The following is an 18417-nucleotide window of genomic DNA, read 5'->3' as shown; positions in this document are numbered from 1 at the left end:
TTCTGTTGACCTGTGGAGTGACACGACTAGGGACTATTAAATATACGTAGGTATGCAGTCAGGTGAGACTGAGAAAAAGAACCAACTTGCGATACAACCTGCAATTTTTACATTTCTTCACCCCGAGAAGAGTGGTACATTCTGAAGTAATGCCCTCGCTTGCCCAAAAGCTCGTTGTGCGAACCCTGTTCTACGATTTTACCTCCCGCCATTACGATGATCACGTCGGCATGTCGGACAATGTTCAAGCGCTATGAGTTATCTGGTTAGTCTCCGAATTATGCGAATTGAGAATTGAGAATTGAGAATCACTTACATGAGTAATAATGACCATTGTCCGTCCACCTTGGATGCTGTGAAGAGTATCGCGGACCATCTGTAGTTGTCCGTTGTTAGCCAATCGTCGAACACGATGGTCTATGTATACGAGCAAAACTCACCTGCTCAGACTCGGCATCAAGCGCACTGGTTGGCTCATCAAGCAGAAGCACTTCAGGATTTCGTACGAGGGCTCTAGCAATTGCAATACGCTGCTTTTGGCCACCCGAAAATGCTGTGCCCGTCGTACCGCCCGAGTCCGTGTTATAACCGTCGGGAAGTGAAGCAATGAATTCAGTCAAATTGGCGGCATTGCAGGCTTGAACCACCTGCTCATCTTCAATCTTACTCTCATCCACACCGAGAACAACGTTTTCCCGCACCGAGCCTGTTAAAGGCCGTGTTAGTGCCAATTGAAATAGCTAAGAGTAGAGGCTTACCTTTGTAGAGAATTGGCTCCTGAGGCACAATGGCGAGTCTCGAGCGGTACTGGTCTACGTCGTATGACGAAATCGACTTTCCAAATACCTGCAATCGGCCAGACTGGACATCATAGAAACGTTCCAACAGAGCAAGCAGAGTAGACTTTCCAGAGCCAGATTCGCCCACGATACCGACCGTCTGACCAGAGTGTATCCGAAGGGAAATGTTGTTCAGAACTTGGACATCACGTCGAGTAGGGTAGGAAAATGAGACATTTTGGAAGTCAATAACCGCGCCCGATGGCTTCTCGTCCTCTCCGTCTGATAGTTGATCTTGCGTGCCTGAGGTCGCAATTCCGCTGCGGATGCCCAAAATATTGTTAGCCGACACCTTGGCTTTGCCGATATCTGCTTGCGTGTTAGTAGCTACTAAGTGGACCAAATTTCTTGTCTGCCTTACTGGATGAGAATCCAAAGAGTGCACCGGCAGCCTGGCCTCCCACAATTACGGCAATAAACACCGTGAAGAATTTCTCAGTATCAGTCTCTCCGTCGCTAAGCAGCTTACCACCGTACCAGAAAGCCAGCGCAGCAGCCAGAAGTTCAAGACTCTCGGAAAGGGCAAAGAAAAGCGTAATGACGGCGGTTTGCTTGTAGAGTTTGCCGATAGAGGTAGCCAGATGATTCTCGTATGAGCGACGCACAGTATCTTCCATGGTGAACGCCTTGACCGTGCGTATGACAGACAGGGCGTCGGAAGCGAACCGAGCACTTTCTTCAAACACCTTGATGGTAGCTTCAGCGAGAGTGGTATCTAGCTTCATGCGGATAAAACCAGCGAAGAATGCCATGGGCATAGCGCCGAAAATGGCGACCAAGGCAAACTTCCAGGAGAAGGCAAGTGCAATGATGCTTCCGCTGATAACACTGACAAAGATGGAGATGAGAAGACCGATGTTTACAGAGATGAGCTCGTGGAGATTTGCTGGATCTGTTGAGAGTCGGGACACAATCGCACCAGATGCGATACGATCAAAAAACTCCATTCTCTGCGTGAGAACAGCTCGGAAGTATTCGTGGCGGTAAAAAGTAGTGAGATGCATGCCAAACAGGGTCATGAAGAAACCCAAGACGGCATACGCCAGGAGTGCCCCAAGACCAACCACAAAGAACATAAGGGCCCAAAAGTTGGCGAGGGACTGTACTTCGTCGATGGGGTTTTGGAATGTCTGCAGAACTCTGCCTAGGAGGATGGCTTGAACCGGGAAGATCTGGGCGGTGACAACAGCGGCAGCGGCTCCAATGAAGAATATATGCCAGAATCGTTTCTGTTCGCCAAATATTGTCCACAAGTTGGCAAAGATGGATCGTTTTCGCAGCTCGGGAAGTTCGGTTTGCTCTTCAGTTGGTTGAGCGGTTTCCGCATCATCACCAGCCGCACCAGTGGTGTGAGTTGAAGGTCGCCGTCTGATGTAGTCAACAGTGTCCTCCTCTGTCTCTAGCTCGACTTGTGCATCATGAAGACGTTTATACAAACCACCGGCATGCATCAGCTCGGAATGGGTTCCAATTTCAGCAATCGTGCCTTTATCCATGACAACAACGCGATCCGCTCTCTTTGCCGACGCAATCTTGTGGGAAATGAAAATTGTCGTTCGGTTCTCGGATGCAGTTAGAAGAGCTTCGATGACCTCCGAATTCTCACCATCAAGAGCGCTGGTTGCTTCATCCATGAGAAGAACTGGCCGACGGCCGACAAGGGCACGGGCAATTGCAATACGCTGTTTCTGTCCACCGGAGATGAGCGAGGCGCGGTCTCCTACATTTGTATCAAGACCCTAGTAACAGTTAGCCGGATAGTCAAAGCTGATTTGTTTAACGTGTAAGAACCAACATCTGGAAGCTTCTGCACAAATTCGGATACTCGGGCCTGATTGCATGCATATTCAACGAGCCGCTTCTTTTCCTCGGCGGGAGCATTCTCGTGATCAGTGCCCACAAGGCCGTGGGCAATATTGTCAAAGATGGAGGCATTAAAGAGTTGTGGTTCTTGCTGCACAAGGGCGATTTGCTTTCGGAGCCATTTGACGCCGAGCTCGGATACATCATTTCCGTCAAGCAGAATAGATCCAGAAGTTGGCTGGTACCATCTCTCTAGCAGGGCAATGAATGTGCTTTTTCCAGCTCCTGATGGACCAACGACTGCAGTACACGTGCCTCGCTGGAATTCGAGATTAATGTTGGAAAGCGCTACACGATCTGGGCGAGAATCGTAGGTAAAGGAGACGTCGCGTAATTCGATGCGGCCGTTGCACGTAGGCCCTTCCACTTCTTCTTTGATGGATGCCTTGTCAAGACGTTTTGCTCCGTCATCTCCAAGCAATCGGAAGACAATGCCTGCTCCGGCAATAGCCTTGATAAAGCTCGGCATGTTTGGACCCAGGGCCATCATAGCTCCGAGACCAATCAACATGGCGAAGAAGACGCTTCAAAAAAGTTAGCTTTGGGCCGTAAGAGCGGAGGAGAGGATATCCCTACGCAAGAATTCTACCCGCATCAGAAATCGAACCGCGGACGTAAAGGTATGCTCCAAGATAGAAACCAATAGCCCAGCCGACAAACATAAAGAAGAACTGACAGGCAAACATGAGACCAACCAATGGTCCTCGTTTCTTGCCCTGTTTCTCGGCCCTGACTAAGATGTTTTGATATTTAGCGAGGAACTTGTTTGCTGCTCCAAAGGCAACGACAGTTTTGATGCTCCCAAGTGCATCTTCGGCGATAGCACTGCATTCCGCGTATTCTTTGAGAAGTCCTGCCTCGATTTTCTGATCGCTGCCAACAATGCCACCGATTAAAGCGATTGTGATCAAGACCAAGCCAAACATGACGAGCGTCAACTGCCAGGATTGGGAAAAGGCGACAGCAAAAGAAGCAATAAGCATTGCGAAGGATTGGATCATGATGCCAATTCTGTCGGATAGTGCGGTTTGGATCGAGTTGCAGTGCGTTGTGATGGCGTTGGACAGGCTACCGGGGGTCTCGCCATCGTGTTCAGCAATGCTGCGGTTGAGGATTTTGTCCAGACACTATGTTGATATCAGCATTTAGGCTTGTCGTTGGCAAGATTGTCTTCTTACCGTGAGACGCAGGGCTTGCACTGTACGATTGGCCGTGAATGTAAATCCAAAGCTCCAGATATAAACGAGCTGTTGTTGTCAGCTTCGCAAAGATATGCCTCAATCTTGTTGTAGCGGACTCACCACAAATTTGCCGATGAACAGATAGATAAAGTACAATCTATGGCAGACGTTTAGTACACTGACGAAACATTCGGGCATTGTCGCACATACGCGTTGGTTTGCACGCTGGTCATGAAGGCGTCTTTGGGCGTGTCGCTGCCTTCGGCGCCAAACGAGGTGAAGCCGGCGGTGAGTCTACCCAGAACCAAAGCCATCAATGGCAAAGCTATGGACAGAAATTAGTTTACCACGCGGTTCTTGCGTCTTTGCCATGGGTTGTTTGCTTTGCACAACTTACCAGCTCCGCTGCAGATGGCCGCAACAAGACACACGACTTGGATTGCTCTATCGGCAGGTGAACTAAAGGTCAAAACTTGCTGGCGCGATATTAGCACTGACATCGAAGCCTCGTATGCAAATTCCATACCATAAGCTGTCCGAAGCCATCTTTGGGAGCATCATCCTTCTTCGCATCGTCACCTTCCGTCTTGGCAGCTCCGAGGGTGGGAGAATCGGCGGCTGCTGGGCCATCATTTTGCTGGCCTTGAACTGTGCCACCGCCGGCCTTCTCATCCTCCGCCTCCTGCGGCTTCATATCGAATTGATACTGATGCGAAGCTCTCGATTGAAACTTCGGCAGAGACGTGAGAACTGCTGTGCTGAGCTTGCCCGATCAAAATATGTGCAAGAAGGATGCCAAGTGCAGAAGCAACTTAATATTGACGAGGACAAAATGGGCCAGACAAACCTGCTCTCAGGGGCAGCACGTGCGAGCAGGTGGCAGAGAAGAGACGAGATTGGCATGCAATTGTTTTTTTTTTTTAAATCTCTCCTTGTTTACAAATCAACCATGACAAAGACAACAGTACGGTACGTGCATGGCAATGGTCTCGATTTTTCTCTAGAAACGTGGAACTTGTGCTCCTTTACCACTTTGAGATGCAGAGCAGATCTCGTTTTGGTCTGTGCTCAGATTCCCATGGATGCAAACAGGCTGGGATGTTTTCTATGGTTTTTATCTCTGTTCGTTATATGGAGTACGGACTATATAATAAACAGTGAATCACTAGAATTTACCCATGCGGACAGTTTGTTAGGACACGGTGAAAGTGGGTGTTTGCGAGAGACACGCAGGAGTCGTTCTCGAACAGAGTCTCGACGTCCACTTGCATCTATTCTGCCCGGACATAATTTATCTCATCTCATCTCAGCTTTTTGTGAATTGTTCTCGGCTCCGAGAGACCAGGGTCTGTCCATGGAAAGTGGCTGAATTCGGCCGATTGGCGTCATTCTTGGCAACTCTCGAATATCAAGCTTCATCAATGTCAAACATGCTCCTTGCCAGATGCATTTGTATGCTATCCTTTTCCTCCAATTTCTTCGCAAGTGACACTGACAGCTTTCTACTTCAATTCTAGGCGTGTACGCAGCACAGAACAATGCCATTTTGCCGGTTGTGGATTTGTAAGAGCATGTTGCTATCGGCCACTTTCCGGAGACATTCGCCATATCTCGCGCACTTTTTTGTTTCCTGAGGTTGCACAACTCCATGCTGCCTCTTTTCCTCTTTTTGCCACGGTCAGATCTGGTCTGTGAACCCGACGCGTGCTGTACTCCGCCCAGTACTCCATACTCCATACTTCGTCCAGGACTGGAATATTATTCAGAGCAGCATTTTGCCAAGTTGCCGATTGGCAACAGTCGGTGCAACATGGCACAAGACGGACGGGTGGTCGGGGGAAAATGTTCACCTCGCATGCATCATCGAATACCTGCTGCTACTTCAGTCTCTTTGTCTGATGTCTGCGTCGGATGATCGGTCCTCTTGGGTGCGGAACATCGGCCATGACCATCAACCTTGTCATATTCCTGCCATGATAGACATCAAGGTGGCAAAAGTCTTACTCCCCCCTCCTCATCTCTCCTATTCACCCATTCAGAAGACGATGACGCTGGCCACGTTTCACCGCTAATCTGTCTGGAGTAACACAGTCCTTCCGCTCTGGCTCGCCATGTGAATGCTGTGGTTCATTTAGGTTGCAGTCCGGCCCGTCCCATCTCGCACGACATGTAAGCATGGCGAATCGGAACATAATAAGCAAATAGATGAACTGGTCTTAAGTCGCCTCTGATACCACGATGCCGAAGAGGTCAAGACCTGACACATTCGGATCAGTGTACGAAGCACAGTCCTGTACAATACAGTATCAACAGCAATGCGAAATCATTCAATTCGAAACCGTACAGTACGGAGTACAGACCAGCTATCCCGTCATCCCATCTACGGAGTAATCCATACAGCACATCTGCAATCACCCACGTCATTACCAGTGATCCCCGGCATACCCATCATATTGCAGCAACCCGATTAGCTTGGCCAACCTGTCGAGGCTGTGGCATATCGTTGCGTCGTATTGCTCCTCCACCGTCTCCAACGACTCGTCCATGGCCATCTTCCACTCCTGCATCCTCTCATGTAGTTCCAAGCAGGCATCTATGAGCACAACTTCGCCCAGAATGCGGGCCTCCGCTCCCACAATGGCCAGCTTGCCAAGTCGCATGGCACACGATACCGAGCGACAGTCCGAAGTGTGCAAACTCTTGGATAGACAGCTTCTCTGGGCGCTGTCTGAAAAACTTGGCGATGCTGGCGTAACCCCAGTCTGTCTGATGAGCGTAGATCCATCCTCTTCGTCGCCCAAGTCTGCCGTGGCCGCTGCCGCGGGGGCGCTCAAATGCGCCGCTTCGTAGAACCCAACCAGCCGTGACGTCGTCTGGGATAGTATGTGTATCTTTCGCTTCGTTGCAACACATCGGTTACAACTGGCGATTGTCTCCAGGTGACTGCCTAGCTCTGAACCGATGCACAAGATTTTATCGAAGGGGAGCGTGTTGTGGCTTAGATCCCCTGCAAGCTGTTGAAGCATGTTGGATGGACAATGGCACTGGCCTCGCTCCATATCAAACGTCAACTTGAAGGTATATGCGCCATTGGGTGGTCGGGACGTCGGCATAGAGAAATTTCGGTGGCCAGGGCTGGGAATGCTTTTATTTTGTCAAGTGCCTTCAAGCCTTTGCTAACAAGGCAAAGCAGAAAAAAGAAAACTATCTAGGTATATCACAACGCGCAGCCCCGTAAGCACAACTGATAAACAAACCTCTGGCCACATTTGTACACTTTTGGCCCGCTGGCTGACACTTTCTTCTTAGTCCGCATAATGCCATGGTAATAAAATGGTTGTCAGCATGCTGTGTTCATTTGTTTCAGCTTGTGATTTACTTGAGTGGCTGCTCGTCCGGGCCGTTCGAGACATGTTCGAAGCAGGCTTTCTCTCCATCTTTTTTTCTGCCCAACTTGCAATAATGTCGAACACTGATGCTAAACGAAAGGGGTCTCCGCCTTATCTTTGAATAGTATAGCCACAATCACCCGACGAACTATCGGGGGCTGCAGCTATGTTTCGATATTGGCTTAGGGTTCCCAATATACAGGCTGTGTGACAGGTCGTGTGCGAACTTGGTGATTTCGTGGGTCATTCCATCAAGTTCGCTTCTAGACTTATACTAGAATCACTACTGTCGGAAAGATGATGGCTATTTCTATTATGTTATCGGTATTGTGATCTGTAACCAGTCTGTTTGGTGCGTTGCTGCAAAATAACAGCTTTCTCACAGCCAACATGTCTCCGGCTCTCGGTTCCCGAGCAACCCAGTGAGTACATAAGAACCCCTGGCCGCTTTATGGCCGGCGTCATCCAAAGTGACATGATTCGTCAGGTGACTAAAGAATAGATCGTCGTTGTATAGATACGTATTGGAACTCTCTGCATGTAGCCGCCGTCAACCTATGGCCCATCACCATGCGTGTGGTATAACCCTGCGTTGCTGTTGTATCTCGGTGACAACAGTTATGCAAAGACGACTCAAAAAGCTACCCCATCATGTAAGAAGACTACATCTGCATGGTTCCACCACCTTAGCACATCCGCAGAAGCGAAAACCAAGGTGTCAGATAGTCTGACGGAGGCAACTACAACGATACTGCCAAGACAGCGTGTTTGGGCTTTTACCTCATGAGATAAAAACTATTCGTGCCAAGGTAGCAACAAATTACCAACATGCTCGCAGGAGAAGAGCACACAGCATGCAATCTGACTATGATGCAGCGACACACAACGGCCCTGGGCCACAACGACACATATAAAAGCCAAGAGAGATTTTGGGCCAGATCAAATAACCGAAGTATTCAAGCTTTCTGGTTTTGGTGTTTTATCAACTTTTTCGGCTACTGCCGAAAATATGAGAATAGCATACTACAATCGCTGCCATCAATAGAAGTATTTCGCCACTCCCAAGCCCGCGATGGTTGATGAGAGTGGTCCTGTTCGACCAAATGGCCGTCGGCCTAAATACAGAACCTCCTGCGATAACTGCCAAACCGCAAAGATTAAATGCGGCCATGAGAAGCCCGCTTGTCGCCGGTGCTCTACTCAAAGGCTCAAGTGCGTTTATAGCCTCTCACGACGCATGGGACGGCCACGAGCAAAGACTATCCCAGAGGATGCTGCTGCCAAACAAACACGCGATAGTTCCGACCCCAAGCCAGCTTCAAAACCTACCACCACGTCAAACGCGGAACAGCGCGCGGAAGTCGATTTAACTTCCCTACCAGATGTCGGGGCAGCGGACACATCTGCTCCAGAGCCGGAGACAAGGACGGATCCTTGGTCTCCCATTGTTGGCGACTTTGACGGTACATACGACGCCGCGTTCTTAGACAATCCAAACTTGGGGGCGGTAGATGGATCGATGGACTATTTGCTAGACGATGCTCCCATGGACGTGGATGGCAGCTGCGAGCATCCCAACATGGACGTGCTTTTTGGAGATACGCCTCTCAACGACAAGTCTCACGAGCTACCGTCCTCTAATTCAGAAGCCATCTTTCGCCCTGAGGACCTCATCTCTCCTCAAACACTATCTGAGAATGTCGAAAGTCCATTGGATGCACTCTGCTCGTCTTTGCAGCTTCAATCTGTCCACAACTGCACACAAGCTCATAGAGAGACTTCGGAGCAATCTTCCGGATTGGAGTCGAGGTCAGGCTCAAGTTCCTCTGCTCCACTGGCACACATGCTAGATTTTGAGTTCAAATCAGTAGCCGATTCTGGCTACGCATCACGGGCGACAGCAGACCCTGGCGAACCATCAACCCTGTCCAGTCAATGTGGCATCTCAGTTTACTCACAATCACTCGAGTCAAAAATGGCAAAGTCAGCAGTAGCCTCACTGAACGGCGAAGACACTCCCCAGCAATCAATGGAAATGTCAAGCTTGATGTTCCCAAATCACACCCAATTCCAATATCCTTCCGCGGTGTTGATGCAGCTCTCATCACTGGAAGTGGAACAACTCAAGATAAAGTCCTTACAAATCGACCGCGCGCTCATGTTAGAAACTGAAGTCCGTGAGGCACTGCTCTCCCGCGTCCACAAAGTGAAGCATACAAATCAAAACAATCACATATACTTGCTAGAACTAGTCAACGTGAAGATGATGCTCGATCTTCTTCAGGCGGCAATCCAGAGTGACTTTGTCGCCCGACCACGCTATAGCCATGACCCTGCGAGCGGCACTGTCTTATGTATCGGAAACTTCAAGGTTACATCAAAGGCACGAGCCAGCTTTTTGAGAAAAATGCTGCAGGCAAGGTTGTATAGGTTAGCGGGTCTGCTCAAAGAACGCGAGACAAACTTGAGTGGGATTAGGAAAGATGGTTTTGCTACGGCTGCCTCGGTTTTACTGGGCGATATTTCCAAGAGCTTGAGGACGTTGATGGGACTTGTGGAGGTTTGGAGTTCGAGGCATTTGTAGAAATTGAGATCATGGTTGTGAACTCGGAATGTCCATATCTGTCACATATTGCAAAAAAGACGATTGACTCGCTAATCAGCGGCGTACCAAGATGATGCAGTAATTCGAGACCATCTTACCTGTGAATATTGTGGCTTACGCAACGCCAGAACAGCATCAGCAAAGAACTGGGGGGCGACTTTTCCTGTCCAAGGTTTGCGGGTTCGTTAATGCAAGATTCAGTCGAGAAGCAGTTTATAGCTCACAATTTCGACTCGTTTGTCACTTTTTAAGCATGATATTTGACCGTATCGGGTGCCTTGCTGTCCAGTGTGACGTGGATTCGGTGACCGAGAAGTGCCCGAATCGTGCCACGATGGGAATACTACTTCGACGCGTCTGCGAATAAAACTAATTTACTACGCGCAGTTGTTACCCTTGCATTGTATTATGAACTACAGAAGTTTACTTTTGCCAGGCAACTAACAACCCGAGCAGCCCAGCCGCCAACAATGTTGACACAATTGGAACGGCTCTGGCCTGAGGGCCATCAATTGTTGCAGGAAAGGCCCTTATACGTCCTCTCACTGACAATTGCATCGTTTATTTTCATTATTGTGGTATCCGATTATCTAGACTATGCAAGACAACGACGGCGATTAAACGGCATAGCCCTCGTTGGAGATGCACCATATATTTGGAGGCGCCTGCGATGGACTGAATGTCAATCTGATCTTCGCCGAGTGCTGCAGAGAGGCTACGACAATGCAAGTTAGATGCCGTTGTATCTCATCGTAAGTCATACTAATGGTACGCAGTTTACGAAGAGATCTAAACTATGGGCATATCCAGGCCAGCACGATGATTTTGTCATTGTCATACCCCCCGATGTTGGCGACGAGATCAAAAATGTCGGCCCGGAAAAGTTGAGCTTTCTACAAGCCGTGGAAGACGTAAGGTCCAGATGAATCGGTGAATCTATTGAAGCTTGCTGACTGGCGTAGAGCTACCACTTCAGACTTCATGCGAATATTCTTGGCCGCTGCCATGTGGATGCTGTGCGAAAATCTGTTAATAAAAACATGAGTATGTTGCCAAGCAAGGAATCAAGGCAGTTCTAACAAGCCCAGGTCATCTTCATAAAGCCGTGGTGCGAAAAGGTGACCAAGTAATCGCCCAACTCCTTGATGGATACGGTGATAGTAAGTCCAATTACAAAGTCGCAGAACGTTGCATTCCTGCTAACTGTCAGTAGGCCAAGAACCGTTCATGGGATTCATGACAATGTGGTCTCTGGTACACACGGTCTCGGCGTCATTCCTCATCGGACCAGAGTTCTCTGAGAATCCGCAATACATGGAGGACATCAAATACTATTGCCTCAATGTACCGGCCTTTGTCCACATGTACTTTTGGGTTCCAAGGCTTCTCCGTCGAACGTTCTGGCATCTGTCACCGCAGGGCTTCAAAGTTCGTGCTGCAGTCAAGAGATTGAAAGCAGTTATAATTCCCGAACTTCGACGAACCATTGACGCATGGCGAGATAAGCGTTCCATTCGCAATGAATACACATTACTCGGCGCCATGCTCGATCTCAAAGAGGAACGAGGACAGATACAGCGAAACGCCAGGGCAATGACCGCTGCTGAAGAGGCAAAGCAGGTGAACATATTCTCGGACGAGGTCATATTCACGGCATTTGACAGTGCTGGTCCGGTTGCCTGCCTGTTGATGCAAATGATCTTCGAGAGTATTTGCTATCCGGGCCTGATCGAGGATCTGCGCGAGGAGATTGCAGAAGCGCTTGCCAGTAATAATGGTGAATGGTCCGAGCAAGCAATGAGCTCTCTCCCACGTTTGGAAAGCTTCACGCGTGAAACATTACGGGTTAATGGCCCGACTTTGTGTATGTACTGCTAGGGCTCCATTCCTGAAGGTCTACTAACATTATTCCAGTCAGTGTCACTCGTTCGGTGATTCAACCACTCAAGCTGAACCTTGGAGCTACAGTGAAATCTGGCGAAATGATATCCGCCCCGGCATGGTATGTCCACAACGACGAAGACAACTATCAAAACGCCAGCGAGTTCAACCCGTACCGGTTCTACGACGAAGACACTAATACGGCGACAACACGGGCTACTACGGCGAGCACCAAGTTCTTGGCCTACGGCTACGGCGCTCAGATTTGCCCGGGGCGGTTCCTCGGCATCAGAATGACGCAGATACTCTTTGCGAAGATTCTACTGCGATATGATATGGAGCTTGCAAATGGTATGACGAGAAAGCCAGACAACATCTTTATGCCTGGCCAGATTCTCCCGCCGTACATGACGAATGTTGTTTTGAGGACACGAGGTGATAGTGAAGAGTGAATTAAATACGGGAGCCTGGGAGGTTCAATCAATTCTCCAATGGGGTGACTTCTGGCAAGGGCTATGCTAGCGACGGACTTGCGCGAAGCGTGGAACAATGCTTTTATTGAAGTTAGACGAGGTTGCGGTTATGCAAATTTACTCCAAGCCAGACAAGACTAAGTAATCTCAAAAATGGGTTGAATAGTCTGCTTGGTCCTCGTTTCTCAACACTTGGTGGTATAGAGTTGACAAGCGATGAACCATGTGACTGTATGTGAAGCTTGTACGTATGATCCTAGCTACGGCTTGCTCTTGCAACGCCTCGATTCCTATTTGCAATTAAGCCTCTTTTTGATGTCTCAAGATTTGTAAACAGAATTGCGTAGGTTGACAAATGTACCTCGGTCACCGACGTTGGTGATGGGCCTTGCCCATGAACTGCCGCAAGAAGCCCAAGGAAAAGTCAACGAGATAAAAGCAGCTACTTGGTAAACATGTTACCAACCTTTCAAGGCTTAAACTAACTGTACTGAGATCGAATCCTTGGGTCGCACTTGACAATGCCTATCAACATTCTCTCCGCCAAGTCCCTGGACAATGATATCCCCGACAAGCCGCTCGTCTTTGTCGTAGAAGGAAGGTATCAGAACTGGATAAAGCCAATCATCCTGCTAGAATGTCTCGGCATAGATTATGATGCCCCGTGCTTAGATGGGCCTGCAACGCGAACCGACTGGTTCACCAAAATTCATCCCCAGAGATATGTGCCCGCCATGATTGATGAAGAGGACGGCCAGCGCGTAACATCCTGGGACAGCTCGCAGATCCTGCAGTACATTGCGAAGAAGTATGACGTGCAGAAGAACTACTGCGGTTCTACTGCTGCCGAGGAACTGGAAATAGGAAACTGGCTCACTTTTGAGACTGCATCACTTGGGTAGGTCTAGCGGCATGAATCGGGAGAGGAGTTGCTAAACGAATGTAGCCCAACTGCAAAGTACTGGGTTTGGTACGAAATTCGAAAGCCGGAAGATCAGAACCCCAAGGCAAAAGAGAAGTGAGTAACACCGCTGGCAGCGGAAATAGCAAATATTAAAGATGTACAGGATGTATAAGGACCTCGTGGTTCAGTTTGGCATCATGAACGATCGTTTGTCAAAGCCGGGACAAAATTGGATTGGGTTGCCTGACAGGCCAACCATTGCAGACATCTCCATATACCCGTTTGTAGATGACCCGACGACGGCTCGTATGGGGATTGACAAGAATGATTTCCCGGCGCTCAAGGCTTGGAGTGAGCGTATTGCTGAACTGCCGGGGGTGGCTAAGGCGTATGCGGAATTGAATTCCCGAAAGGAGCTTGTCATTGGGGAGTGAATGTCTGATTTGAGGATTTAAAAACGTAATTTCTACTCAGTCATTGTTGACTGGTTCAATGAAAGATAAACTTGGAATCTAAAATGCCGTTGAACGGGATCAGGTCGTCACTGGTGCTAAACTGCCTGACGTCGATCCTTTACTTAATGTCCTATCATCCCATAAAAGACGCTCCACCTACGTTTTCTTTAAAACTAATTTGCAAATTCTCATACTCACCAAGCCTTACACACAATCCTTGCAACCAAAGCCCTTCCTGTTCCTCACGATGTCATCCAATATGTCATCCAATACGTCATCAGAAGACAACCTGGCTCGCGCGAAAAAGCTTCTCTCTGAGGTCCCCTTGATCGGTAAGTATCGTCTACGGAATACTCGACGTTCCAGTCTAACATCCTTCAGATGGGCACAATGACTTTCCATTCATGATTCGCGGCTGGTACTTGGGGCGAGCGGCCGATCCAGAAGTAGACGCCCACAACATGCCCATTGCCCACACGGACCTCACACGTCTACAAGAAGGCTTCGTAGGAGGCGTATTTTGGAGTGCCTACGTACCGTGGTATGCGAATATCTTGGTAATGCAAATTGTCGAGGGCTAATCACGACTTGTCCTTAGCCCAGCTGCGAATGCCGAGAATGACTTTTTAACGGCAGCCCATCTAGAGCGCCTCAGAGACACTTTGCAGCAAATCGATATTATACACACCCTGCTTGACAAATATCCTGAGCGCCTTGGCCTCGCACGAACCTCGACTGAGGTTTGGGACGTCTTCAATTCTGGACGTGTCGCCAGCTTGATTGGGATTGAGGGCTTACATCAAATTGCCAACAGTGCTAGTGTCATGAGAAACTTTCACAGACTGGGGGTCCGGTATATTACTTTGACGCATGATAATAACAACTTATATGCTGATTCGACGGTATGCTGAGGGCTGACATGTCTACATTGAAAGTATGCTAATATAACTCCAGAACTCCTCCGGGCCGGCACACAATGGATTATCTGAACAGGGTGTCGCGATTGTGAAAGAGATGAATCGCATTGGGATGTAAGTATCACCATCCTAGCCTACCACCCTAGTACTCACGTTTTACTTCCAGGATAGTCGACCTCTCGCACACGTCTGTTGATGTTCAACGGCACGCTTTGGCAGTGTCCAAAGCACCAGTCATTTTCTCACACTCATCATGGTATATTTCTCAGACGTTCAATTGTATACTCTTGCTCTGACACGTAACAGCTCTGCAATAACCGAGCACCCGAGAAATAGCCCCGATGACATCTTGGACATGTTAAAGACAAATGGCGGCGTGTTCATGGTATCCTTTCTCTGCAAGCTAACAGACCCCGACAAACCGACTCTCGAAAGAGTAGCCGACCACATTCAGCATGTAGGCGAAAGAATTGGATATGAACACGTTGGTATCGGCTCCGACTTCGATGGCATGATGCATGCTCCGGCTGGGTTGAAAGACGTGTCCAAGTTTCCATTTCTGATCGCGGAACTCTTACGAAGAGGCGTTGCTGAAAGTTCTGTCAAGAATTTGGTCGGCCTCAATGTCTTGCGTGTTCTTGATGTCGTTCAGGAGGTGTCGGCTGAGATGAAGAGCAATAATGCGGAAATGCTGCAGGATACTATTGAGGAGATATGGGATGAATCCGTGCGAAATGAGGTCAAGCAAGTCCGAGGATTACTTTAAATCTGAGCATCATGCTTTTACGGTCAAAAGTCTATATTGAAGATCTGCGTCAACCCAGTAATCAATCATGTCTGTTGCTTCTCCAATACAGTTTCCCACCATCTCCTCTCCCAAAAAAATGCGTATGTACTCTATCATGATAAAACCACATAAACTTATACAACCAGACAATAATGAATGCGATATACACAGGACAGTTTCCGTCCTTGTCCACATTCCACGTCGTCAATCGAATCAGTCTTTTCAGGAATGGCCTCCAACCAAGATCGAACACCAGCTGTCCATACGTTCGCCCCGGTCCTTCTACCTTATGATACGCAGGAAAGTTCTCCAGATACTCGATATACTCCTTACCGAACTTGTTCTCCTTTGCTCCATCAATGAACAGACGCTATGATCTCATTAATACTACGACCGTGTTTATGAGGATGTGAACGCACCATGTAACGAGCACTAGGGATACCATTCGGTCTTTGCGGCCACTTCGCCTTCAGAGTATATCCCGTAAACGGCAAACCAACAGGTTTTCTAGAGTTGTCCAGACGATACGCTTGAACGGTAATAATGTCGTATACAACGCCACTTCCCTCCGTAACCAGAAGTCGATGAAAGTCAGAGAGAGTCAAAAGATGTGCTACGCCGCAGAGGGCTGGAACTCGTGTTCGATAGTTGCTGTGAATCAGATCTAGCTTCGTGCTTCCGTTATGTGGAAATTCGGCAATACTAGCGTAACAAGGCTCCGAGTATGGAACTCCGAAAATGTCAAACGTGACGTAGTGTGTTGGGACTGTGATGACTTCGGTGGCTAGCGGTGTGATGCTTCTGCTTTTCATTGAGCTTCCTTTCATGTTGGAGCCGTAGCCAATGTACCACATTGGTTGGCCGGCTTGCACTGCGAGTTTCCATGCTGGTGCGGTTTCGTCGTTGGTCATCGTCGTTGCTGGATCAGCCATGAATGGGCTAGTTGGGACTAGAATTCAACGGTGTTGCAGGTTTGAGAAGATCCAAATTCGTATGTAATAAGACAAGTTCATGAGCGGGTTCTCTGCTCGGTTCCCGACAATATATGTGGCTTCCGTCTAAAATAATGGCAGAGGTCGCCAGAGCTACTGCAGTCTCACTGATTACGTTTATTAAGAGAACGTACTCCATGTCATTCAGCTACATATGAGACCAAAATGAACTTGGTGTCTATTGTGCGAATACCTTCCTATTTTTACGTGGTCACAGGACAGGCGCTTTAACTGTATCGGTAATACTCTCCAGAGGCATAGCATCATCTAGGTTTGATAAACGATGGCATAGCTATATTAATTACCCTTTGAGCGTTTCGCCCCATCAAAGGTTTGCATCACGCTTCTCTAATTCAGCCAAAGCTCGGTTGCCTTCCTCATCAGCCAGCTCAAACGCTATCACCGCAGCCGCCCGAACACCTGGAACGGAATGTCAGTAAAGCTTGTACACAGCATGATGATTTTCCGGGTAGATGGCTCCTCACCATTTCCTGCTGCCATGACGGCTTGTTTAATTGACTCCTGTGTATCGCCTGCCGCAACACATCCAGGTATATTGGTGCCGAGCTTCATTGGGTCTGTCACAACATCGCCATTGGGCTTCGTGGCAACTCCCAGCTGGGCGAATAATTCCTGGCCTCTGCTTTTGGTCGGTGGGCGGTGAAGAAGCATGCCAAGTTTGGCTGGCTCGCCAGTCTCAAATTCCACCGATATTCCATTTTGGGGTCCTTCGCCATTGTTGACCAGACGTGTCACTCTTCGTTCGTCGAACTTGACGCCGGTAGATAAGACTTTCTTTAGGGCCTTTTGGGTCGGCTCGTCGGTCGGGACTGGGCCATTGCTGTATATGGTGATGTCTCTGTTGAACTGCCGTGCCATCAAAGCAAAGTGGGCGTATGAAGGATCTGGGAAGGTAAGAAGCCCAATGGGATAGTCTTTTTGTTCGTAACCGTCGCAAAAAGGGCATTGATAACTGCACGTCTGGTTAGCAAGTGAAATTTGCGAGACGGAGAAGACACCTAGATTCGACGGTACATGTGAGACGGCCAGTTCTCCGCGTATCCCGGAATATTCGTAGGCAAAACATCTTCTGTGCCAGTTGCAAAGACGAGCTTCCTTCCAGAAAATGTTTGATTCTTGTCATCGACAGCTTGAAAGCCTTTGTATCCAGGCAATACCTCGACGTTGGAGATCTGTACGACTTTGGAGGTGATGAAGGAAACCTGAGACGAATACTTTTCCTTGATTTGCTGTCTGGCCGTGGCACGAAAATCTTCTGGGTTAATCCCATCTCGAGACAGAAATGTGTGCATTGCCTTGGCACCCTGATTGCGATACTCGCCCGAGTCAAAGACCAAGGAGCTGCGACAAACACGAGCTAGGGCCAATGCAGCAGACATGCCAGCTGGGCCGCCGCCAATAATGAGAGCATCGTAAACGGCTTGGATGGCAGTCATTGTGTTGGGTTCGAGAGTTGAGGATGTTGGACACGTTTCAGGAGCTTGACGATCAACGATGGGTAACAAGATGGAGGATGTCGAAATCACGCCCAACGAGATGTTTCTAAATAGCATTGTAAGCAAGGCACCCCTCTGGTTGCTCACGGACTCTGCAGTACTGATTGGGACTCCCGTCAATGCTTCGATCTTCGTCCACTTGCAGCTATCGATAGCATAGTCGGTGTCTGTGCTTCGGAGACATGCTGACGTGCATCGGAGACTTTTAAATTAGCCAACGGAAAAACAAATGACCAAAAGCATCGGTTGATGGAGTACGAGGCACGGAGTACGGAGTACGCTCTGGTACTTTGGATGGTCGCACCTGCCAGTTCTTTTGTCGGCGTCCGACGTGAGTAAACGAGGAAGTATATGCATAATTCGCATATGCATATTTATGCATGCATACCGCTCAACTTTCTTCCCAATTTGTCTACGCGTGTAAGTGTAACTTGGCAGAAACTTGAGCAGTGAGAATAATGACATATCATGTTACCCAGGACATTGTATTTTGCAGGTGGCCAATTTGTGCTACCGGTTGCGTAAAAAGGTCAGCTGCGAAGTGTCGAGTTTTATATGCATCATAGTATCAATACTGGGAGAAGTGAAGATGACTCTAAGCATGAAGTAAATAG

The 18417-nt window shown here is 48.6% G+C and overlaps 7 protein-coding genes across 7 annotated transcripts; 3 read left to right on the top strand and 4 right to left on the bottom strand.

Moving 5' to 3' along the window:
• Nucleotides 1-107: 107 nt before the first annotated feature.
• On the bottom strand, nucleotides 108-4577 carry VFPPC_02143 (lipid A export ATP-binding/permease protein msbA; the record flags this gene model as incomplete). The annotated part of the gene is made up of 12 exons (XM_018281842.1): nucleotides 108-251; nucleotides 317-376; nucleotides 441-706; nucleotides 759-1148; nucleotides 1201-2578; nucleotides 2635-3226; nucleotides 3279-3829; nucleotides 3881-3949; nucleotides 4004-4040; nucleotides 4094-4208; nucleotides 4281-4359; nucleotides 4410-4577. 12 exons carry the CDS (start codon nucleotides 4575-4577, stop codon nucleotides 108-110), a joined length of 3849 nt encoding a protein of 1282 aa, XP_018138942.1.
• A 1729-nt stretch (nucleotides 4578-6306) lies between these two features.
• On the bottom strand, nucleotides 6307-6909 carry VFPPC_02142 (hypothetical protein; the record flags this gene model as incomplete). The annotated part of the gene is made up of 1 exon (XM_018281841.1): nucleotides 6307-6909. The coding sequence occupies one exon, from the start codon at nucleotides 6907-6909 to the stop codon at nucleotides 6307-6309; it is 603 nt and encodes a 200-aa protein (XP_018138941.1).
• Nucleotides 6910-8344: 1435 nt separating this feature from the next.
• Nucleotides 8345-9856, top strand: VFPPC_02141 (cytochrome P450; the record flags this gene model as incomplete). The annotated part of the gene is made up of 1 exon (XM_018281840.2): nucleotides 8345-9856. One exon carries the CDS (start codon nucleotides 8345-8347, stop codon nucleotides 9854-9856), a length of 1512 nt encoding a protein of 503 aa, XP_018138940.2.
• A 2896-nt stretch (nucleotides 9857-12752) lies between these two features.
• On the top strand, nucleotides 12753-13569 carry VFPPC_13216 (hypothetical protein; the record flags this gene model as incomplete). Its single annotated transcript, XM_018290993.1, has 3 exons — nucleotides 12753-13129; nucleotides 13178-13249; nucleotides 13299-13569. The coding sequence occupies 3 exons, from the start codon at nucleotides 12753-12755 to the stop codon at nucleotides 13567-13569; spliced, it is 720 nt and encodes a 239-aa protein (XP_018138939.1).
• A 280-nt stretch (nucleotides 13570-13849) lies between these two features.
• VFPPC_13215 (dipeptidase 3) lies at nucleotides 13850-15273 on the top strand (the record flags this gene model as incomplete). Its single annotated transcript, XM_022428869.1, has 6 exons — nucleotides 13850-13922; nucleotides 13972-14131; nucleotides 14189-14492; nucleotides 14545-14621; nucleotides 14674-14763; nucleotides 14814-15273. The coding sequence occupies 6 exons, from the start codon at nucleotides 13850-13852 to the stop codon at nucleotides 15271-15273; spliced, it is 1164 nt and encodes a 387-aa protein (XP_022284121.1).
• Nucleotides 15274-15338: 65 nt separating this feature from the next.
• Nucleotides 15339-16226, bottom strand: VFPPC_13214 (gliotoxin biosynthesis protein GliK; the record flags this gene model as incomplete). The annotated part of the gene is made up of 3 exons (XM_022428868.1): nucleotides 15339-15344; nucleotides 15404-15664; nucleotides 15714-16226. 3 exons carry the CDS (start codon nucleotides 16224-16226, stop codon nucleotides 15339-15341), a joined length of 780 nt encoding a protein of 259 aa, XP_022284120.1.
• Nucleotides 16227-16611: 385 nt separating this feature from the next.
• On the bottom strand, nucleotides 16612-17743 carry VFPPC_02140 (thioredoxin reductase GliT; the record flags this gene model as incomplete). The annotated part of the gene is made up of 3 exons (XM_018281839.1): nucleotides 16612-16706; nucleotides 16772-17259; nucleotides 17322-17743. 3 exons carry the CDS (start codon nucleotides 17741-17743, stop codon nucleotides 16612-16614), a joined length of 1005 nt encoding a protein of 334 aa, XP_018138936.1.
• Between the last annotated feature and the right edge of the window lie 674 nt (nucleotides 17744-18417).

Source organism: Pochonia chlamydosporia, chromosome 1 (assembly GCF_001653235.2).
Source record: "Pochonia chlamydosporia 170 chromosome 1, whole genome shotgun sequence".
Classification (NCBI taxonomy): Eukaryota; Fungi; Ascomycota; class Sordariomycetes; order Hypocreales; family Clavicipitaceae; genus Pochonia; species Pochonia chlamydosporia.
Note: the sequence above shows the minus strand (reverse complement) of the source record. Positions and strands in the feature narration are given on the sequence as shown.